At 52.7% G+C, this 20,187-nt stretch overlaps 1 protein-coding gene across 1 annotated transcript; it reads right to left on the bottom strand.

Moving 5' to 3' along the window:
* Positions 1-1,688: 1,688 nt before the first annotated feature.
* Positions 1,689-3,467, bottom strand: N7446_011988 (zinc finger CCCH domain-containing protein; the record flags this gene model as incomplete). The annotated part of the gene is made up of 5 exons (XM_058520730.1): positions 1,689-2,351; positions 2,410-2,753; positions 2,815-3,115; positions 3,168-3,215; positions 3,270-3,467. 5 exons carry the CDS (start codon positions 3,465-3,467, stop codon positions 1,689-1,691), a joined length of 1,554 nt encoding a protein of 517 aa, XP_058367016.1.
* Positions 3,468-20,187: the final 16,720 nt, after the last annotated feature.

The following is a 20,187-nucleotide window of genomic DNA, read 5'->3' as shown; positions in this document are numbered from 1 at the left end:
CTATTCGGCTTCAATTAGGTGAATATCAGCTGCAATTGATCTTTCACGTCGTCCAGGAATTGCTGATGTGCCGTCGCCTGTTCCGAAGCTCCTACTGGGGCGGGGGACTCTGGCAAACCTGCCGCACGAAAGATATTGTAGTATGCACATCGATTAAACCGAACAAGATGGGATGGAGCCCCGATCTGCAGGTGCCGCGCGTGCTGGAGACAGTCCGCGGGTTGTGAAGGATCAAAATGGAGAAAGAAGGGGTCGACATTCAACAAATTCAGCGCCCATTCACTTGCTGCACAGAATGAAATGGTACGGTATATTCGATGAACCAAAACTGAATACAATCTGGACGAGGCTCGGCTGAAAACGCGTAGGGTGGTAGCTGTCAGCTGGCGGGCGGTCAGTGCCTAGATCAACAAACCAAACACGCTGGTACTTACCCAGTCTGCGATCAGCATCAGAATCTCACACGGCAACGTCTCCAGCTTTGTACTCTGTGCTCACTTCATCGATCTGCTCTGGAAAACAAGAGGCTCATAAGCACGCATCTATCTGAGCACCTAGTCAAGTTGCCTAGACATTTGCGTAGAGGAAATTGTTTAATATCCGTGCGTCATGCATCGTGCTAGATGACAAGCTATTTCGGCCGGTCCCTGATAAACAGGCTCAGCGCCGTTTTCTGTAACCGCTCTTCACCCGCAGACCACCGAGTCTTCTGAAGCGCATTGCCGAGCTCAATGATCGTTCGGCATGGGCGGCAACCAATCGAATGATCACAGCGGTGGTCCCATTTGAGGAAGTAATCGATGGTAATGGCCAATGGCTCAATGTGCTCCTGAATTATGTTGGCAAATTGTATCTGCTCTGCATAACCTTCAGCTGACTCCTGCCAGTGGTCCGCCAGGCGTCGGAAAAACTTCACTGTCGAAGCAACTTCGGATTATTTCAAACGGCCGCTCTACTCGGTAATGGCATTTTGCGTGTATTTTGGCACCAGCTGACCTTTCCAGATATCTGCACGTGAAGTTGCCGTCGATCATGGAGACTCTCGCGCTCTTAAACCACAATTTAAATGGCATTAATATTTGAATTCACAAATAGGACAAAATTTGAGTCAAGAAGTTGTGTTCCAAGTTTTACCTGTTGGTCGGTGAGCGGAGAGCCTCTCGTAGCCACCGGAATCACTGGCAACGGGCGGCATCGGAGCCAATTGGATAATGGGAAATACCTCCGGCTGCTTGAGATCATTCAATTGAACATGTGCTAGAGGAAAGCCCCTAAGGTAACTACCCTTATTTTCATACTACCAAGGAGTGTAGAATTTCGAGCCAAGTCATTCTAATTGATTGAGTAAATGCAGTAGTAATCGAAAGAAGAATGTTAGGACACTTTTCTGTTTACCATTGATTACCTGCACCTACGGTGTAGGTAATGAAAATGGACCAGGAAACGAATAATGCTGGCCCAAAGGGCCCTGGATAGCCTGGTGTTTCCGACCCGTTTTTATCCCGTTGCAATAACCTTCTTAGATGCGTCCTTTGTTTAGCACCAATCGTCCACACGTTGTCATAGTTATCCGGCATGTTTTTTCTCTCCCACACGCAGAGACACCCAGGCTATGAGAAACTAGTCGTCAGTAGGCGAGCATAAGGAAAAAATTTGTTGTTTCCCTTGTGCGAGATCTAATCGCGACTCTAAGCGGCGATGAAAGATCTCGGTGAAGGCGCTCGGGGAGAGTCATCGCTGATGGACCATTGGTCAATTTTACTCTGGTCTAATGGCACATCCCATCGAGCGACCTTAAGATCAAGAATATGTGCAGCCTGGTCAAAGCGGCATTTCCAGCTCTTGACGGCCTTGCATCCTGGTTTTTGGCATAGATGACCCTTGTAACATTTGATGGATCGACACGCGCCGGCTCGAGAGCAGGGGTGCTGGAGGAGCGTAAATCGCAGAACCTCGATGATGGTGTCAGACACATCGCTGTGGTCATACGGGCAGCTCATATCACCGCATTCTCCCGACAGGTGATAGCTGTTGCAGACCTTGGCTTCTTTTGCTCGAGACTGGTATTCATCGAAGGCTGCTCCTGACGGGGAAGGGATGTATGGGTCGATTCGGTGCCCATCATTAGTGACGGGGATAAATTCCTGGGTTTTGATGCTTGGCAGGGGTAGCGCGGTTCTAAAGAATTCCTCGGTGCGGCCAACTGTAGGGGAGGACCATAGGTGTTTTGGTGAATCGTGTACGGGTGAATCACCAGTGTATTTAGACGAGAGTTGGTTAGGCGTGTGATTCAACGACTGGTTTGGCATGACGTGTTGCTTGTTGCAACTATTGCCGAACTTGCATATACCCTGATTCCGTGTTAGCGGCCTGTCTAGTTGAAATATCCTCTCCAGCACAGATACACACCTTTTGAAAGTGCTTGCAGACTGTTTTAATTCCATTTGTGCCGTGCGTACCATTTGAGCCATTCGTACCATTGGACGTGTGGGTTCCGCTGATGGCCTTGCTAGCGGCCGGGCCGGTTGGCGGCTTGCTGTTAAGTAGGGGAGTGTTCATGAATACGGTAGGAAGTTCCTTGATAGGCAGGTCCAGGGCTTCGAATTCCCGATGGAAACCGGCGGCTTTGATGAGAGTGATACGGTCACTTCTACCTCTATAGGGAGTCAGCAGCGAACCGTATCCAGTGTCGTGGCAGCCAGCAAAATAGATGTGGCGGCATTGATTCAGCTCCGCAAATAGACGGAACATTTCTTAATTTTGGGGCAAGAATTAGTCCATGAACAATGTTCCAGGGTGCAAACTGCTCAATACCTCTGATTTTGTAATCGCTACCCTCCTTCTTCTCTGCAGCATCGACAAAATCGAACAACGCCTGTGCACGAGTAAAGGTCGAAGTAAAGGGCGACAAGGCCCGAGCCTCGTAGCCCACAAGACCAGCTCTGGCTAGAGCTTTCGATAATCCGAGGACATTTGCATAGACACGAACCATGATTTGACATTGCTCGGCTTGCACCCCCATTGTCGAATGCATAAGCTCCCTGACGGAATCGTTAAGTTCACGGGCTGCGTTGATGCCTCCTTCGCTACCGTTCTTCAAGAAGTGGTCCTTGAACTAGAAGGTAATTTGTTAGTCGACACCGCCGACTTGCAATCGGCAGACTCACGAGATATCCATCGCCGTCTACAAGGACAAGCACAAAAGGGTTGCGCTCCTAGTGGACCGTTAGTCTTTGACTCTTGCTTTCTGCGCGTTTATCAATTCGTACCTGGCCTCGCGCTTGTCTTTTGTATTTGTCTCGGCCTTCTTTCACCTCCTCGTAGTCGCTTTTCAGTGAGCTGTAGTCATCTAACAAGCTCTTGAACTGTCCCAACAGGCCCTGGAGATTGTCATGTTGCTTCTGCTGCTCTGTTGATAAAGATGATAAATGGCGGTTTAACAAATGTATATCCGAATCCATCAGCATCTTGTCAGATGTCCCCGGACGGCATTTGCCTGTCCTACAAGCCAAGTAGATTTGTTACAAACTACCACCATTCAATCGAGGAATGGAAGAAGAAGAAGATGGGGCGCTTTAACAAGGTGAAATGGGATGCCTGGATATGGAGGGAAAGTATTTATGTGTCAAGCCAAGTTGGGCGGTCAGGCTAAGTTCATCAGGTGACGCGCCGTCTCCTGTTTGGCCAGGTGCTTTTTGTTCTTTCTCCCAATTTTCGTTTCATGGTTACCTGCATTGCATATGCTACTACTGACTAGTGACAAGCTTCAGCGATATGGGATCATGCCTGCTCGAGAACATCTTAGCACAAATATCTATTGTTATCCGCCGAGCGAAACGACCTCAAGCAATGTTCTCTGCTCATTCCAGGCTGTATAGAGAGCTTAGTGCTGCAGGGGTTTGGTCGTATCTGCTTGTCAACTTCTCCCGCCCCACCCGTTTCTTCGCCCCCAAGGCCTCTCAAATGAACCGGGATCAGATCCTGCGCCGCGATCACTGTTCTAGTACCTGCCCAGTCCCAGGGCATTTTCGCGTAGCAAGCCGTCAATTCACCCCTTTACACTTACACTTTGCGCTCTCTACTGATCTTTAGACTTTCTGCATGATAAAAATGAACGTGAAGTTTGGTGCTATAAGTGGCTCGCAGGTGCCTTGTGACGCACGCACCTCCTGAATCTCTACCCATGTAAAAATACCTGGCGCCTCTGACCCGAAATATCGTGCGTCAGTGAGCCTGGATGATCGTGGGCGCTTGATTAGCTCTTCCGCTAATGCAAGCACACTGAAACTAGTTTGACACGAGACCTTCGGCGCGGGAAATGTGTTGCAGCTATCCGCATCGGAAATATAGGCAATTTATTTTTCTCCTAAGGGCCTTCTGGCTTAATGGCGACGATTAAGACCATGTTTAGCATCACTGGCCGAGCTTGCTTATAAGACTTCTTTATGCCTGACCGATAATGGGTTCTTGATGTGATGATGATGATGATGATGTATTCATTTGCCCGATGTAGCTCGCTCTATATATATGCTGCTATGCGGGAGTGCTGTCAGGCCTGCCGACAGCTGGAAGGTGGTCGCCAGCCCACTGGGCGACCGTCAGGGAACTCGCCTTGCGAATTTCTGATCAATCGCCCTCGAATCGAAAGACGTAAACTAAACAAAAGAAATGCACGGATGCAAACATGATAAACACAAAGCCAAAATGAACGTCATTTACCCCTGGTCGCGGGTAGGACCAGGGCCCCGCTTCAACACACCATTCCCACGCCCTCTTCTCTCCAACTGTCCAGTCTTGTCGGCTGCCGCTTGCGCGCTCGCTTGGATCAAGGGAGTACAGTGGACCTGGCACTGCATTCCTCACGGGCGCCATCCTTCTTCTTCCGTCACACTGTCTAAGGGGTCATTATCTCCGCTCCTATGGCATCCCCCTGCTCCTCGCCTAGAGCCGTGGGATCGACTGTCTGAAATTGGCCTAGAAGGCCGGTCTTGACCATGAATTCGGCCACAACTGTGCGGGCCTCCGGTCGTGTGAGGAGTTCGTCCCGGTGGAGAGCGACTCCCTGGTATGAGAGAGCGCTTCTCATCCAGTCTCGCTCGTCCTGGTGCAAGGGGCATTCCAGCAGGACGTGTGTCACTGTTTGGCTACCAAGATCGCAATCACATCGCGCTGTTCCGCGTCGGTTGATACGATTCAGGTAAGCCCCTAGGCCTATTCGCCCAGTTCTAAGCTGCATCAGAATCGATGTCGTCGCTTTGCGCAAGCCCGTCCAGTATTCTAGCGTCTTCTTTGTTGGTGCTTCAATCAAGCGTTTCGTCGGACGACTGGTCGTTTCCTTGGCCCACGTTCTGTCCCACTCCAGCTTCGCTTCTCTGCGAATTCGTCGTCTCGCTGCGGCTGCGAGACGTATGTCTCGGTTGAGAGGGTTATGCAGCCCGTCCGGTTCCTGCGCCGCTTCTTTTGCGTGTTGGTCCACGATCTCGTTGCCAATGACTCCTTGGTGCGCAGGAATCCATCTGAGTTCTGTCCGAATACTTCTGCCCGCAAGTTGTAGGATCAGGTTGAGGCATCCTGCTAGATAGACCTGTCCTGACGGCATCCGCGGTCGCCTCAGCGCCTTCAGCGCTGCTTGGCTATCTACAAAGATGACTACCCCGTTCTTCGCCTGCTTAGCCCATGGCTCTGTGCTTTCCAGAACCATTTCAAGTGCCATCTCAATGGCTCGAAGCTCTGCCGCATATACGGTGGACGTATTATCATCTCCCATCTGGCTATGAGCATGTTGATCCTCAAGGTCCACGACCGCTGCCGCTCCGATCCTTCCATCAATCCCGCTCCCGTCGGTGTACAGTATCAAGGGTCTTTCTCTTGGGTCTTTGGTCAGGATCTGGTTGTGGTGGTTGACCGCAACCTCTCTTTCCTCGATGATTACCTCCGGCGGCGCTTGCCATGGTGCCTGGACGAATGCCTTTCGATTCTCCCAGTTCTTCGCGAAAGTTCCCGGGAGAGTCGTGAGGCATCCGTCCGTCTTCCAGGCCTGCGCCTCCATTGGTGTCCATCCAGCCCAGTCTCTCTCGTCCGCCGGTCGGCGTCGTAACATCGTGGGCGGGATCGCAAATTCCGGTCCTGTTCGTAGTCGGAGGGCCGTTTCCTTCACCAGTCGATTCATGTGAACAGAGATAGGAGGTAGGTGAAGCTCTGCATTCAGTGCCTCTGCTGCCGTAGTTTTGAAAGCTCCGCTAATGAGGCATGCTGCCTGTTTTTGTATTGCTGCGAACGGCTTACTGATTGTGCATGCCTTGTATTTACTGATGAGTATAGGTTGATACCACGCGGAAACCCCAAAGAGCATCTGCGGGATGATCACCGCTTGGTAGATCTTTCGCATTGCATAGAGTGAGGCTCCCCACGTTGATCCTGCCAGGCTTCGTAGTGCGTGGAGAGAGACACCGGCCTTGGCCACCGCTTTCTCGCGGTGATGGTGGAATTCCAGACCCGGATCCAGCCAATAGCCTAGGTACCGCTCAGCCGTCCTCGTCGCTGTCACCGTGTGTCCTCGTAGAGAAAGCGATGTGTGTTGTGGGTCGACTTCCCTGGTGTTTACAAAATGCACGAGTGCATACTTCTTCGGGTCAAAAACTGATGCATGTTTCTCGGCCCATTGGTCGGCTTTGCGGCATGCCGCTCCGAGTTTCTTGATGGTTTCGCGTTCGCTGTCTCCCTTTGTCATGAAGCAAACATCGTCGACCCACCCGTTGCTAGTCACACCGTTACCGCAGTTCTCAACGAGGTCTGCGTTGTAGATGAGATATAGAATGGGTGAGATCGGTGATCCTTGAGGGATGCCTGTAGGTGTCGGGATTCGATCAGATGAGCCCTCGGGCATGCGGATCCGTGTGCTTCGGTTGGTCAAGAAGGCCCTCACCCAGGGAACGAAGTGTCCCAGACGTCGTTTCTTGAGGTTGTGTAGTAGACGTTCATGGGAGACATTGTCGTACGCTCCGGACACGTCCAGCATCAGCAGAGATACCACCGGCTTGCCCTTTCCCCATGCAGTTTTGATTCGGTCGATGATAATGTGGATAGCATGATCGGTAGATATACCCTTTCGTCCGCCTAGATGGGTTCCTGGGAGTAAACCGTTGGTTTCTGCTGCGTAGCTGATCCGTCGCGCGACAACTGCCTCCAGAAACTTTCCGAGCGTGTTCAGCAACGCCACGGGTCTGTAGGATTTTGCGAGCTGGTAGTCACTTTTGCCTTGCTTCCGGAGCACCACCGTGATTGAGCGCTGGAAATGTGACGGGTTGTACCCCGTGTTTATGCATGCGTTGAATAACTGGACCACTGTTTCTAGGATCACCGGTATCTCGATGAGCTTGTGCCAGAGAGAGTTCGGTATACCATCTTCTCCGGGTGCTTTCCCTGCTTTCGCTCCTCGCACCGCCTCCTGTATCTCTTGAGCGGTGACTGCTGGAAACTCGATTTGCTGTGGGTACAGGAATGAGTCTGTGTCGGATAGATCGGCTGGCGGTGGTTTTGGGAAGAAGGCAGTCCGGAATGCCTCTGCCTTTTGCTCAACTGTTTCCGCGAGAGCTCCAGGTATTTGGGGATCTTGTATTTTCAGCGAAGGGGTGATACCCTTCTCATATGCCCCGTCTCGGTTTCTTGCCCATTTAGCCAATCGCCACATACCCTGTGGGCCATCTTCAACGACCTGCTGGACTCGGCGCCGGTGCGCTCTTGACAAGGTTTTCTTGACGAGTCGTGTTTTTCTGTTGCGTGCTTCAGAGTAGCACATCCAGTCGTAGGGGTCTTTGGTTCTCGTATGTCTGCGACGGAGGCGACGAACTTCTTTGACTGCAACTTTACACTCGTTGTCAAAGTCGGGGTTCGACCACGCGGATGGATTTGCCCATGGGGTTGATTCCTCGATTGCTGATTGGATCACACCAATAAGCTCCTGGCATTTGGCTTCTATCCTCTGCGGATCTGCCTGGTATAGGCCTCCTGCCTGTAAACCTCCTTCGATCTTCTGGATGAGTTTCTGATCATCGGTTGCGTTCCAGTTCCTTCTCTTCTGTTGTACTGCAATGGGTGTAATAATATCAAGCACAGTCCTGATCGGGAAATGGTCGGATGCGTGTTCGATGTCATCTGCCCTCTCGCAGTTGACAAGCCTGTTGACAAGGTTGGATGTGATGAAGGTGAGGTCAATCACCGACGACTGATCGTTTCGAGACCAGGTAGGTCTGCCTTGTTGGGTCGTCAACTCGAGTCCCCATTCATTGGCGATTTCTAGGAGTTGCTCGGCCTCCTGATCGGGCCTGGTCCCTGTTCCTCCCCATCTCGGGTGATGCGCGTTCATATCTCCAAGGATGATGTGTTCTCCAAGAGGTCGTTTTGACAGCTCATTTCTTAGATGTCTAAGAGTATTGCTGCCCGGCCTATTGTATATGTTGTGTATGAAGAGATCTGTCCAGTCTCTGCCCTGATGAGCCTTTCTAAGTTTCAGTAACTGGTAGTCCTGTGAGACGAGTTGACACGACCAAGTGCTCGGGTCAAGCCTTTTAGACACAAACAGGCATACGCCCGGTTGGGAGAGATCCGAGGCTTGGACTTGATTGTCCTGGCCTTGGGTTGTTCTGTCGGCAGCTGCTTTTGGTGGGTAAATTAGCTGGAATGTTGCCGTCGCTGGTTGGTGTGTTGTGTGTTGCATTTCGTTCTTCCATGGCTCCTGCACCGCGACGACGTCCGCCGCGAGGACATTTCTGTCTCTGAGGAACGTTGCCATCACTGGCCACGATTTGTGTACGTTGTATTGAAGAATCTCAAACGATTTCATTGATGAGTTTGTTCGTCATCGCTTCGTTCGCTGGCCTCGTGCCATACTTCATCATTTGGGTCTTCGATTGTTGGTGCATCCGTCGTAAAAATCGGCGGAGAAGATCCGATTGGTATCGCTTGTCGCTGCTTGTATTTCAGAACCACCAATTTGCGGTATTCGGTGCTCTCTGGGTCCAGTTCCTCCTCGTCATCAGGCTCGGACGTGTTACCGGCCACGTTGACAGAGGTGACCTCCTTAATGACTTGGGTAAGTCGGTGTTCCCGGCTATCCTGCGGAGTGTCAGGTTGAGGGAGATCGGCCGGAGTGGGTTGAATGCTGAGCCATTCATTGTCGTCTGGTTGCTCGTCCATGGTGTCGTCCGGCTCGCCTGTGCGGCGCCTTTTCGAGGCCACTTGGAGCCTTGTTGACCCTTGGCATGCTAGTGGTATCATTGCTGATTTCGGATTCTTTGGCCTCGTTCTTGAGCCTTTTGGGCGACCAGGGCCTCTTTTGAGCTGAGTAGGCTGAATAGGCTCAGTGTTTTCCTCTGGTGATGTTTCTACTTCTATTGCTGCAGCTTCCACGTCGATTACAGCATCCTGGGGGTTCCGCCGGGTCTCTTCCCCCCGTTGCTCCTCCGGAGCGTGTATCGACGCTTCAAGTCCATTCGTGGCCATAGGGTCTGCCCTGGTCGAAGTTGCTTCTTTGCCGGTGCTTGCCGTCACTCGGAGGTGCAGAGGAACGCGGTGATATGCAGGGCAGTTGGCCAGCGCTTGCTTGGCTTCGTTCATCGCTGCAACCTTCACCGGACATTCCCGACTTGTAGGACGATGCCCTTCACCACAATTGGCGCATTTGACTGGTATCGCTTGCCCCTTCGTCGACGGACACTCCCAGGTCGGGTGTCCGTTGGCGCAGTGACCGCATTTGAAGTAGTTGGAACAGTGTGACTGGATATGCCCCGGCTTTTGGCATTTTCTGCATAGCTTTATCCGCCCCTCACGACAGAACCGCGATGCATTGTGAATTTGCTTCCCCCACACGACTCCTGAGATGATCGCGCGATTAGCCACGACTGGGCTGGTGAACTCGATCAGGATGGAGCCCTCCGCCCTCTCCCCCGGACGGGTCAGCCATCCTAGATACTGGATCTTACCGCCTTCGCCCCAATTGTTCTGCGCGAGCAGCTCAGCCGCAACGTCGGCCATCGTCTCCGGAGTAACCTTCATCGATTTCACGGGGATATGGTACGCCACCACTCCCCAAGACGGTTCTTGGATCACCGAGCCTGGTCCAAAGGCTCTCAGCCACGCAGCATGTTTGCGGAGGACCTCTGCCCCCGCAGCACTGTTGGCGATCATTGCCACGTCGCCCGACGGCAACTTTCGAGCAGCGACAAATGAAGCCTGTCCGGCCAGTACCCCCGAATTCTTCTGACGGGCATTTGATACCCTTTGTCGTTCAGCCCTCTCGACCAAGTCTTTTGGTGTTAATCCACGGATTTGCTCGCGGTTCGTTCCGACCTTGACGATGACCTCTCGGTCCTCGCGGAGTTCGAATTCCGGCACTCCTGGAGACGATGTGCCGCCGCTCCGGGTGATGGGAGCCGCAGCCGTAGCCAAGTCGCGCTGCCATTCTTTGGCCCGGAAGTTGCGCCACGCTGCCGCAGAGTTCGCCGCGGGGGTAGATAGTGCCGTCGATAATGTGTTCGTTGTCTTTTCAATGGTATTAATTCGCTGGTTCAGGCGTTCGGTGCCGGCGTTGATCTTGGTCAGCGCCTCAAGCACCTTGGCCATCCCCTGACCGTCTCCCCGTTGGGCGTTTAGTGCGTACTGGCGGACGGCACGAATATATCCAGTGACGTACCGGTCCTCCGTGCCATTGTTCTCGATGTGGTTAAGCACCCGGCGGGCCCCTTCCGCGATGTCGTCCATGGCCAAGAGACATAAAGTAGCTTCGGCAGGCCTACTTGCATAGACCACTACCCCAGTTTTTCACCCGATAAATGAGGTTTCTGGACTCTTGAGGTGGACAAAGCCTCTCACCCTGGGTGTCTCTCAGTTTGCTCCTTAAGCATACATCACGGGCAAATCACCTAGGACGACACCGCTTCAACCAGGCTAACCTGATCTCTGGCCCTCAGTGCGAGTGAGGTAGTTGATTCCCGACTCTTTGTACACCGACACGCGCATCCGTCCTCTCGGGCCATACAGACAGTCTCTTAACAGGCCCCGACCCTGTCGCAGTGGCTGCCATTGTACACCACGCCCCGCGAGAGCTTAAACTCTCGTTTCGCGTTACCTGGGGAGGTCTCCCCCGCCAGGCCGACCGTGTCTTGCAGAAAGCCCTTGTGTACGCTCCGTCCGGCAGTGTACGTCGGCCACTTTCCACTAACCAAGCTTGTCCCCCGATGCCTGAGCAGGATCGATGGTTTGCCCGTGGCAACGCCTTAACGAGGTCCATCGTTTGCCACCAGCCAACTACCAGTCCCTTCCAGAACGCCCGTGTATCTCCCAGGAGGATGCCCGTGTCTCAGTGTTGTCCGTGTCAAGAAGAGGAGCCGCACCAAAGGTTGCCCGTGGCCAGGCCTTAACGAGGTCTTTTGAGGCGGTCTCTCCGAGCCTTAACGAATTCGAGTCTTAACGAGGTCTCCTGGGCCTTGAACGAGGTCTGTTCGAGATTAGCTTGACTGCCTGTGTCACCGGTTCACTACCGCCTCGCCGCATCTCGCACGATGCGATCCCAGACCGTATGCAAGCTCAGGGGTGTCCTGTCTTCTTTCTAGGGCGACACCACTTCCACTGGTAATGCAAGACCAGCTTCAGGGCCCGAGTGCGAGTCGGGTAAAAAGAAGTCGGATGGTTTTCGTATCCCGTTGTCCCCTGATTTTGGTGTGGTGGTGCGGTCGCTTCCCGCACCAGGCCGAACCGCCCAACCACGGCGGATTCAATTTGGTCTCCTCCACGAGGATTAACACCGGACACCACGAGAAGGTATGAATCCATTGTCCCAGCAGCCTGGGATAATGGGTTCTTAACTCGCGATGCAAGAAAATTGCCAAGCCATGATACACAAAGAACCACTTGCTGATCACATCGTACGCATTGCGACACAACCGATCTGAAGGGATAATAATTTGTTTGATCTACGTGGTTACAAGGAATACTAATTCGGCCCGCCACCCTCCTGCCTTTTTTTAATCATTTCACACGAATGAATTCCGACAACTACCTGGGGCCTCAATACCCTACTAGTCCTATCCAAGAGGTTTCTCCGAGTGCGAAATTATCTAATGATTTAGGACAAATAGAAGTGCGAAATGACGATGGGGCTGCTCCAACGTGGGGGCCAAAGTAAGAGGGGCCACGCCAATCTTTAGTTAAGCGCTGATGATGATCGAAACGGTCGGGGTCTGCCGCAACACAGCCCGGCCATATTCGGTACAACAGTTTCAGGATTTGTGGGAACTTTTTGGCTCAATTGAGAAGCTCCTACTATCCGGCACTATTCGATAACCCATACCGGCAGGAAGTAAAAGCGAATTCTTTAGGTTTGTCCATTCGTTTGGTTGCATCCTAGAAAGATACTTGGTAGCTAGTGCGTAGCCGGGGCAAATTCCGATATCCCTGATAAGCTAAACCATCAACGGCCCGCGTGTAGGGAAACAGACTGGGATTATCCTGGCTCCTGGAGACTGCATGTTTTGCGACACCTACATCACCTGGTACTATAGTTACATAGACTCTAGCGGTTCCCCAAGGATATGATCCTGCGCATTAGTGCACTGCATGGGTTCAACAATTTCAAGTTCGTCCCCTTCTTTTTCACAAATTATATTTTTCGGCTTTCCAGCTTTGGTTTCGACTCTCGTGATCTTCCCATCCAGGTTTGTCTTGCTTTCTCATCGTGAGGTAGGTGTACTCTTGGATCGCAGCCTCGGAGAACTCGCAGTTAAATCCCTGGTCAAGCAATTTTGGAAGGATTTTCTACCCAGACTGTAATAAACCCCCTAATCCATTAGTCAAACCTCTCCTAGCACGATAACAGATCACGCACAATTTAGCGCAATAAACACAGAGAGGATAGCAGAGGAGCAAAAAAAACATAGCTAGCTACTGCTCTGGACAACAATTTGGCTAGGAAGCCAAATTGCTTTATTTTGAAAACAACTCTTTCTTGGCAAAAACGTTTTCTTGAAATATCTAGCCAATCAGAGGTCTCACGGCCTCGTGAATTAGTTCATCGTAATCGTAACTTCAAGCGCTACGGCCTGATACCCTTTTCATAGGGGAGATGGCAGCGATGGTTGGGACGGGTGCGAACGCACAGATTTTGCCCCCTGACAGGAGAGGAACGCCAAAAACCACGGCCCTCGCGGATCCGCCCCGATCCATGGACGACATCGCGGAAGGGGCCCGCCAGGTGCTTAACCACATCGAGAACAATGGCACGGAGGACCGGTACGTCACTGGATATATTCGTGCCGTCCGCCAGTACGCACTAAACGCCCAACGGGGAGACGGTCAGGGGATGGCCAAGGTGCTTGAGGCGCTGACCAAGATCAACGCCGGCACCGAACGCCTGAACCAGCGAATTAATACCATTGAAAAGACAACGAACACATTATCGACGGCACTATCTACCCCCGCGGCGAACTCTGCGGCAGCGTGGCGCAACTTCCGGGCCAAAGAATGGCAGCGCGACTTGGCTACGGCTACGGCTCCTATCACCCGGAGCGGCGGCACATCGTCTCCAGGAGTACCGGAAATGGAACTTCGCGAGGACCGAGAGGTCATCGTCAAGGTCGGAATGAACCGCGAGCAAATCCGTGGATTGACACCAAAAGATTTGGTCGAGAGGGCTGAACGACAGAGGGTATCAAATGCCCGTCAGAAGAATTCAGGGGTACTGACCGGACAGGCTTTCTTTGTCGCTGCTCGAAAATTGCCGTCGGGGGATGTGGCAATGGTCGCCAACAGTGCGGCAGGGGCAGAGGTCCTCCGCAAACATGCTGCGTGGCTGAGAGCCTTTGGACCAGGCTCGGTGGTCCAAGAACCGTCATGGGGAGTGGTGGCGTACCATATTCCCGTGAGGTCGATGAAGGTTACTCCGGAGACGATGGCTGGCGTTGCAGCTGAGCTGCTCAGGCAGAACAACTGGGGCGAAGGCGCTAAGATTCAGTATCTAGGGTGGATGACCCGTCCGGGTGAGAGGGCGGAGGGCTCCATCCTGATCGAGTTCACCAGCCCAGTCGTGGCTAATCGCGCGATCATCTCGGGAGTCGTGTGGGGGAAGCAAATTCACAATGCATCACGATTCTGTCGTGAGGGGCGGATAAAGCTATGCAGAAAATGCCAAAAGCCGGGGCATATCCAGTCACACTGTTCCAACTTCTTCAAATGCGGTCACTGCGCCAACGGACACCCGACCTGGGAGTGTCCGTCGACGAAGGGGCAAGCGATACCAGCTAAGTGCGCCAATTGTGGCGAAGGGCATCGCCCTACAAGTCGGGAATGTCCAGTGAAGGTTGCAGCGATGAACGAAGCCAAACAAGCGCTGGCCAACTGCCCTGCATATCACCGCGTTCCTATGCACCTCCAAGTGACGGCAAGCACCGGCAACGAAGCACCTTCGACTAGGGCAGACCCCATGGTTGCGAATGGACTCGAAGCGTCGATACACGCTCCGGAGGGGCAACGGGGAGAAGAGCCCCCATGGAACCCCCAGGATGCTGTACTCGACGTGGAGACTGCAGCGATAGAAGTAGAAACATTACCAGAGGAGGTCACTGAACCGACTCAGCCTACTCAGCTCAAAAGAGGCCCTGGCCGCCCAAAGGGCTCAAGAACGAGGCCAAAGAATCCCAAACCAACAGTGATACCACTGGCATGCCAAGGGTCCACAAGGCTCCAAGCGGCCTCGAAAAGGCGCCGCACAGGCGAGCCGGACGACACCATGGACGAGCAACCAGACGACAATGAATGGCTCAGCATTCAACCCACTCCGGCCAGTCTCCCTCAACCTGACACTCAGCAAGATAGTCTAGAACACCGATTTACCCAATTCATCAACGAGGTCACCACTGTCAACGAGGCCGGTAACACGTCCGGGCCTGATGACGAGGTGGAACTGGACCCGGAGAGCCCCGAATACCGCAAATTGGTGATTCTGAAATACACGCAGCGGCAAGCGATACCGATTGGATCATCTCCGCCGCTTTTTCCGACGGATGCACCAACAATCGAAGACCCAAATGATGAAGTATGGCACGAGGCCAGCGAACGAAGCGATGACGAACAAACTCATCAATGAAATCGTTTGAGATTCTTCAATACAACGTACACAAATCGTGGCCAGTGATGGCAACGTTCCTCAGAGACAGAAATGTCCTCGCGGCGGACGTCGTCGCGGTGCAGGAGCCATGGAAGAACGAAATGCAACACACAACGCACCAACCAGCGACGGCAACATTCCAGCTAATTTACCCACCAAAAGCAGCTGCCGACGGAACAACCCAAGGCCAGGACAATCAAGTCCAAGCCTCGGATCTCTCCCAACCGGGCGTATGCCTGTTTGTGTCTAAAAGGCTTGACCCGAGCACTTGGTCGTGTCAACTCGTCTCACAGGACTACCAGTTACTGAAACTTAGAAAGGCTCATCAGGGCAGAGACTGGACAGATCTCTTCATACACAACATATACAATAGGCCGGGCAGCAATACTCTTAGACATCTAAGAAATGAGCTGTCAAAACGACCTCTTGGAGAACACATCATCCTTGGAGATATGAACGCGCATCACCCGAGATGGGGAGGAACAGGGACCAGGCCCGATCAGGAGGCCGAGCAACTCCTAGAAATCGCCAATGAATGGGGACTCGAGTTGACGACCCAACAAGGCAGACCTACCTGGTCTCGAAACGATCAGTCGTCGGTGATTGACCTCACCTTCATCACATCCAACCTTGTCAACAGGCTTGTCAACTGCGAGAGGGCAGATGACATCGAACACGCATCCGACCATTTCCCGATCAGGACTGTGCTTGATATTATTACACCCATTGCAGTACAACAGAAGAGAAGGAACTGGAACGCAACCGATGATCAGAAACTCATCCAGAAGATCGAAGGAGGTTTACAGGCAGGAGGCCTATACCAGGCAGATCCGCAGAGGATAGAAGCCAAATGCCAGGAGCTTATTGGTGTGATCCAATCAGCAATCGAGGAATCAACCCCATGGGCAAATCCATCCGCGTGGTCGAACCCCGACTTTGACAACGAGTGTAAAGTTGCAGTCAAAGAAGTTCGTCGCCTCCGTCGCAGACATACGAGAACCAAAGACCCCTACGACTGGATGTGCTACTCTGAAGCACGCAACAGAAAAACACGACTCGTCAAGAAAACCTTGTCAAGAGCGCACCGGCGCCGAGTCCAGCAGGTCGTTGAAGATGGCCCACAGGGTATGTGGCGATTGGCTAAATGGGCAAGGAACCGAGACGGGGCATATGAGAAGGGTATCACCCCTTCGCTGAAAATTCAGGATCCCCAAATGCCTGGAACTCTCGCAGAAACAGTTGAGCAAAAGGCAGAGGCATTCCGGACTGCCTTCTTCCCAAAACCACCGCCGGCCGATCTATCCGACACAGACTCATTCCTGTACCCACAGCAAATCGAGTTTCCAGCAGTCACCGCTCAAGAGATACAGGAGGCGGTGCGAGGAGCGAAAGCAGGGAAAGCACCCGGAGAAGACGGTATACCAAACTCTCTCTGGCACAAGCTTATCGAGATACCGGTGATTCTAGAAACAGTGGTCCAGCTATTCAACGCATGCATAAACACGGGGTACAACCCGTCACATTTCCAGCGCTCAATCACGGTGGTACTCCGGAAGCAAGGCAAAAGTGACTACCAGCTCGCAAAATCCTACAGACCCGTCGCGCTGCTGAACACGCTCGGAAAGTTTCTGGAGGCAGTTGTCGCGCGACGGATCAGCTACGCAGCAGAAACCAACGGTTTACTCCCACGAACCCATCTAGGCGGGCGAAAGGGCATATCCACCGATCATGCTATCCACATTATCATCGACCGAATCAAAACCGCATGGGGAAAAGGCAAGCCAGTGGTATCTCTGCTAATGCTGGACGTGTCTGGAGCGTACGACAATGTCACGTCTACTACACAACCTCAAGAAACGTCGCTTGGGACATTTCGTTCCCTGGGCGAGGGCCTTCTTGACCAATCGAAGCACAAGGATCCGCATGCCCGAGGGCACATCCGATCGAATCCCGACACCTACAGGCATCCCCCAGGGGTCGCCGATCTCACCCATTCTATATCTCATCTACAACGCAGACCTCGTTGAGAACTGCGGTAACGGTGTGACTAGCAACGGGTGGGTCGACGATGTCTGCTTCATGACAACGGGAGACAGCGAACGCGAAACCATCAAGAAACTCAGAGCGGCATGCCGCAAAGCCGACCAATGGGCCGAGAAACATGCGTCAGTTTTTGACCCGAAGAAGTATGCACTCGTGCATTTTGTGAACACTAGGGAAGTCGACCCACAATACACATCGCTGTCTCTACGAGAACACACTGTGACAGCGACAAGGACAGCTGAGCGGTACCTAGGCTATTGGCTGGATCCGGGTCTGGAATTCCACCATCACCGCGAGAAGGCGGTGGCCAAGGCCGGCGTCTCTCTCCACGCACTACGAAGCTTGACAGGTTCAACGTGGGGAGCCTCATTCTACGCAATGCGAAAGATTTACCAAGCAGTGATCATCCCACAAATGCTCTTTGGGGTTTCCGCGTGGTACCAACCTATGCTCATCAGTAATTCCAAGGCACACAAAATCAGTAAGCCTTTCGCGGCAATACAAAAACAGGCAGCATGTCTCATCAGTGGAGCTTTCAAAACCACGGCGGCAGAGGCACTGAATACAGAGCTTCACCTACCGCCTATCGCTGTTCACATGAACCGATTTGTGAAGGAAACGGCCCTGCGACTACGGACAGGACCGATATTCGCCGTCCCACCATTGATGTTGCGACGTCGACCCGCAGACGAGAGACAGTGGGCTGGATGGACACCAATGGAGGCGCAGGCCTGGAGGACGGACGGATGCCTCACGGCTCCCCCGGGGTCTTTGGCGAGAAGATGGGAGAGTCGAAAGGCATTTGTCCTGGCACCATGGCAAGCGCCACCAGAGGTGATCATCGAGGACAGAGAAGCTGCGGTCAACAATCACAACCAGATCCTGACGAAAGACCCAGAAGAAAGACCCTTGATTTTGTACACCGACGGGAGCGGAATTGATGGAAGGATCGGAGCGGCAGCGGTCGTGGACCTTGAGGATCAACATGCTCATAGCCAGATGGGAGATGATGATACGTCCACCGTATATGCGGCAGAACTTCGAGCCATTGAGATGGCACTTGAAATGGTTCTGGAAAGCACAGAGCCATGGGCTAAGCAGGCGAAGAACGGGGTAGTCATCTTTGTAGACAGCCAAGCAGCGCTGAAGGCGCTAAGGCGACCGCGGATGCCGTCAGGACAGGTCTATCTAGCAGGATGCCTCGACCTGATCCAGCGGCTTGCTGGCAGATGCGTCCGGATAGAGCTCAGATGGATCCCTGCGCACCAAGGGGTCATTGGCAATGAGATTGTGGACCAACACGCAAAAGAAGCAGCCCAGGAACCGGACGGCCCACAGAACCCTCGCAACCGAGGTATATGCCTCGCAGCCGCAGCGAAACGGCGAATTCGCAGAGAAGCGAAGCTGGAGTGGGACAGGACGTGGGCCAAGGAAACGACCAGCCGCCCGTACGAGACGCCTGATTGAAGCACCAACCAAGAAGACGCTAGAATACTGGTCGGGCCTGCGCAAAGCGACGACATCGATTCTGATGCAGCTTCGTACTGGGCGAATTGGCCTAGGGGCTTACCTGAACCGTATCAACCGACGCGAAACAGCGCGGTGTGGTTGCGACCTTGGCAACCAAACAGTGATCCACGTCCTGTTGGAATGCCCCTTGCACCAGGATAAGCGAGACTGGATGAGAAGTGCTCTTTCCGACAAGGGAATTACTCTTAGTCGAGACGAACTCCTGACACGACCGGAGGCTCGCACGGCTGTGGCCGAATTTATGGTCAAGACCGGCCTCCTAGGCCAGTTTCAGACAGTCGACCCTACGGCTCTGGGCGAGGAAGGGGACGACAAAGGAGCAGAGATAATGACCCCTTAGACAGTGTGACGGAAGAAGAAGGATGGCGCCCATTAGGAGTGCAGTGCCAGGTCCGCTGTACTCCCTTGATCCAAGCGAGCGCGCAAGCGGCAGCCGACAAGACTGGACGGTTGGAGAGAAGAGGGCGTGGGAATGGTGTGTGTTGAAGTGGGGCCCGGGTTCTACCCTCGACCAGGGGGTAAATGACGTTCGTCCATTTTGGTTTTGTGTTTACCATGTTTGCATCCGTGCATTTCTTTTGTTTAGTCTACATCTTTCCATTCGAGGGCGACTGATCAGAAATTCGCAAGACGAGTTCCTTGACGATCGCCTAGTGGGCTGGGACCACCTTGCAGCTGTCGGCAGGCCTGACAGCACTCCCGCATAGCAGCATATATATAGAGCGAGCTACATCGGGCAAATGAGTTCATCATCATCATCATCATCATCATCATCATCATCAATTGCTTTATTTGTGGGATGAAAATGCCGAGTGCTGGCGGTTGAAGGTCAATTAAATAACAACCTCACTTGCACGGGTAATGCAAAGCCCTACCCTATATAATAACGATGTTAGTGGCAACATGAACGTGTCACCTCAGAGGATGATAGTAAATCTTCGAGGGCACTGTAGTATAAACAGGTAACTAGATAATGGCAGGGACGGTTAAGCCCAGGTTCGACGAAATATACAATCTGCTCGGGGTTTAACGTGAACTGGTTTTATTCACTCTTTTTTTGCACACCAAACACTCAGAGACCTCAAATATGGACCGATAAATCAAACTGACAGGCCAGATTGGTCGAATGACTGTGGGAAAGAATTACCTGCTAGAAACCAATTGACCAAGTTAACAACCCTGTCTAATCACGAACGGAACCCCTCTCTTTTAAACAATCTGGTCACTTAACTTATTAATTACCAACCTCCTGAGTTTTTCGTCCGCAAATCTTATTTTTCCGCTTTGCGGTCACATTGGAATGTTCCTCTTGACCAGAATAGTGATTTCCCAGTGTGTTTGTGCTTAGTTCTTATAAACCTTTGAGGCTGGCTACGCAATTCGGGCGTTCGTCTCTTGTCGTGTCTAACCTTTCTTTTGCGGCTTCAATACACACACCGCCTGCCAGACGTAAGGGC

This window comes from Penicillium canescens (assembly GCF_028828765.1).
Source record: "Penicillium canescens strain IBT 15451 chromosome Unknown utg000009l_segment0_segment0, whole genome shotgun sequence".
NCBI classification, from domain to species: Eukaryota; Fungi; Ascomycota; class Eurotiomycetes; order Eurotiales; family Aspergillaceae; genus Penicillium; species Penicillium canescens.
This window is presented reverse-complemented; position numbering and strand designations above follow the sequence as displayed.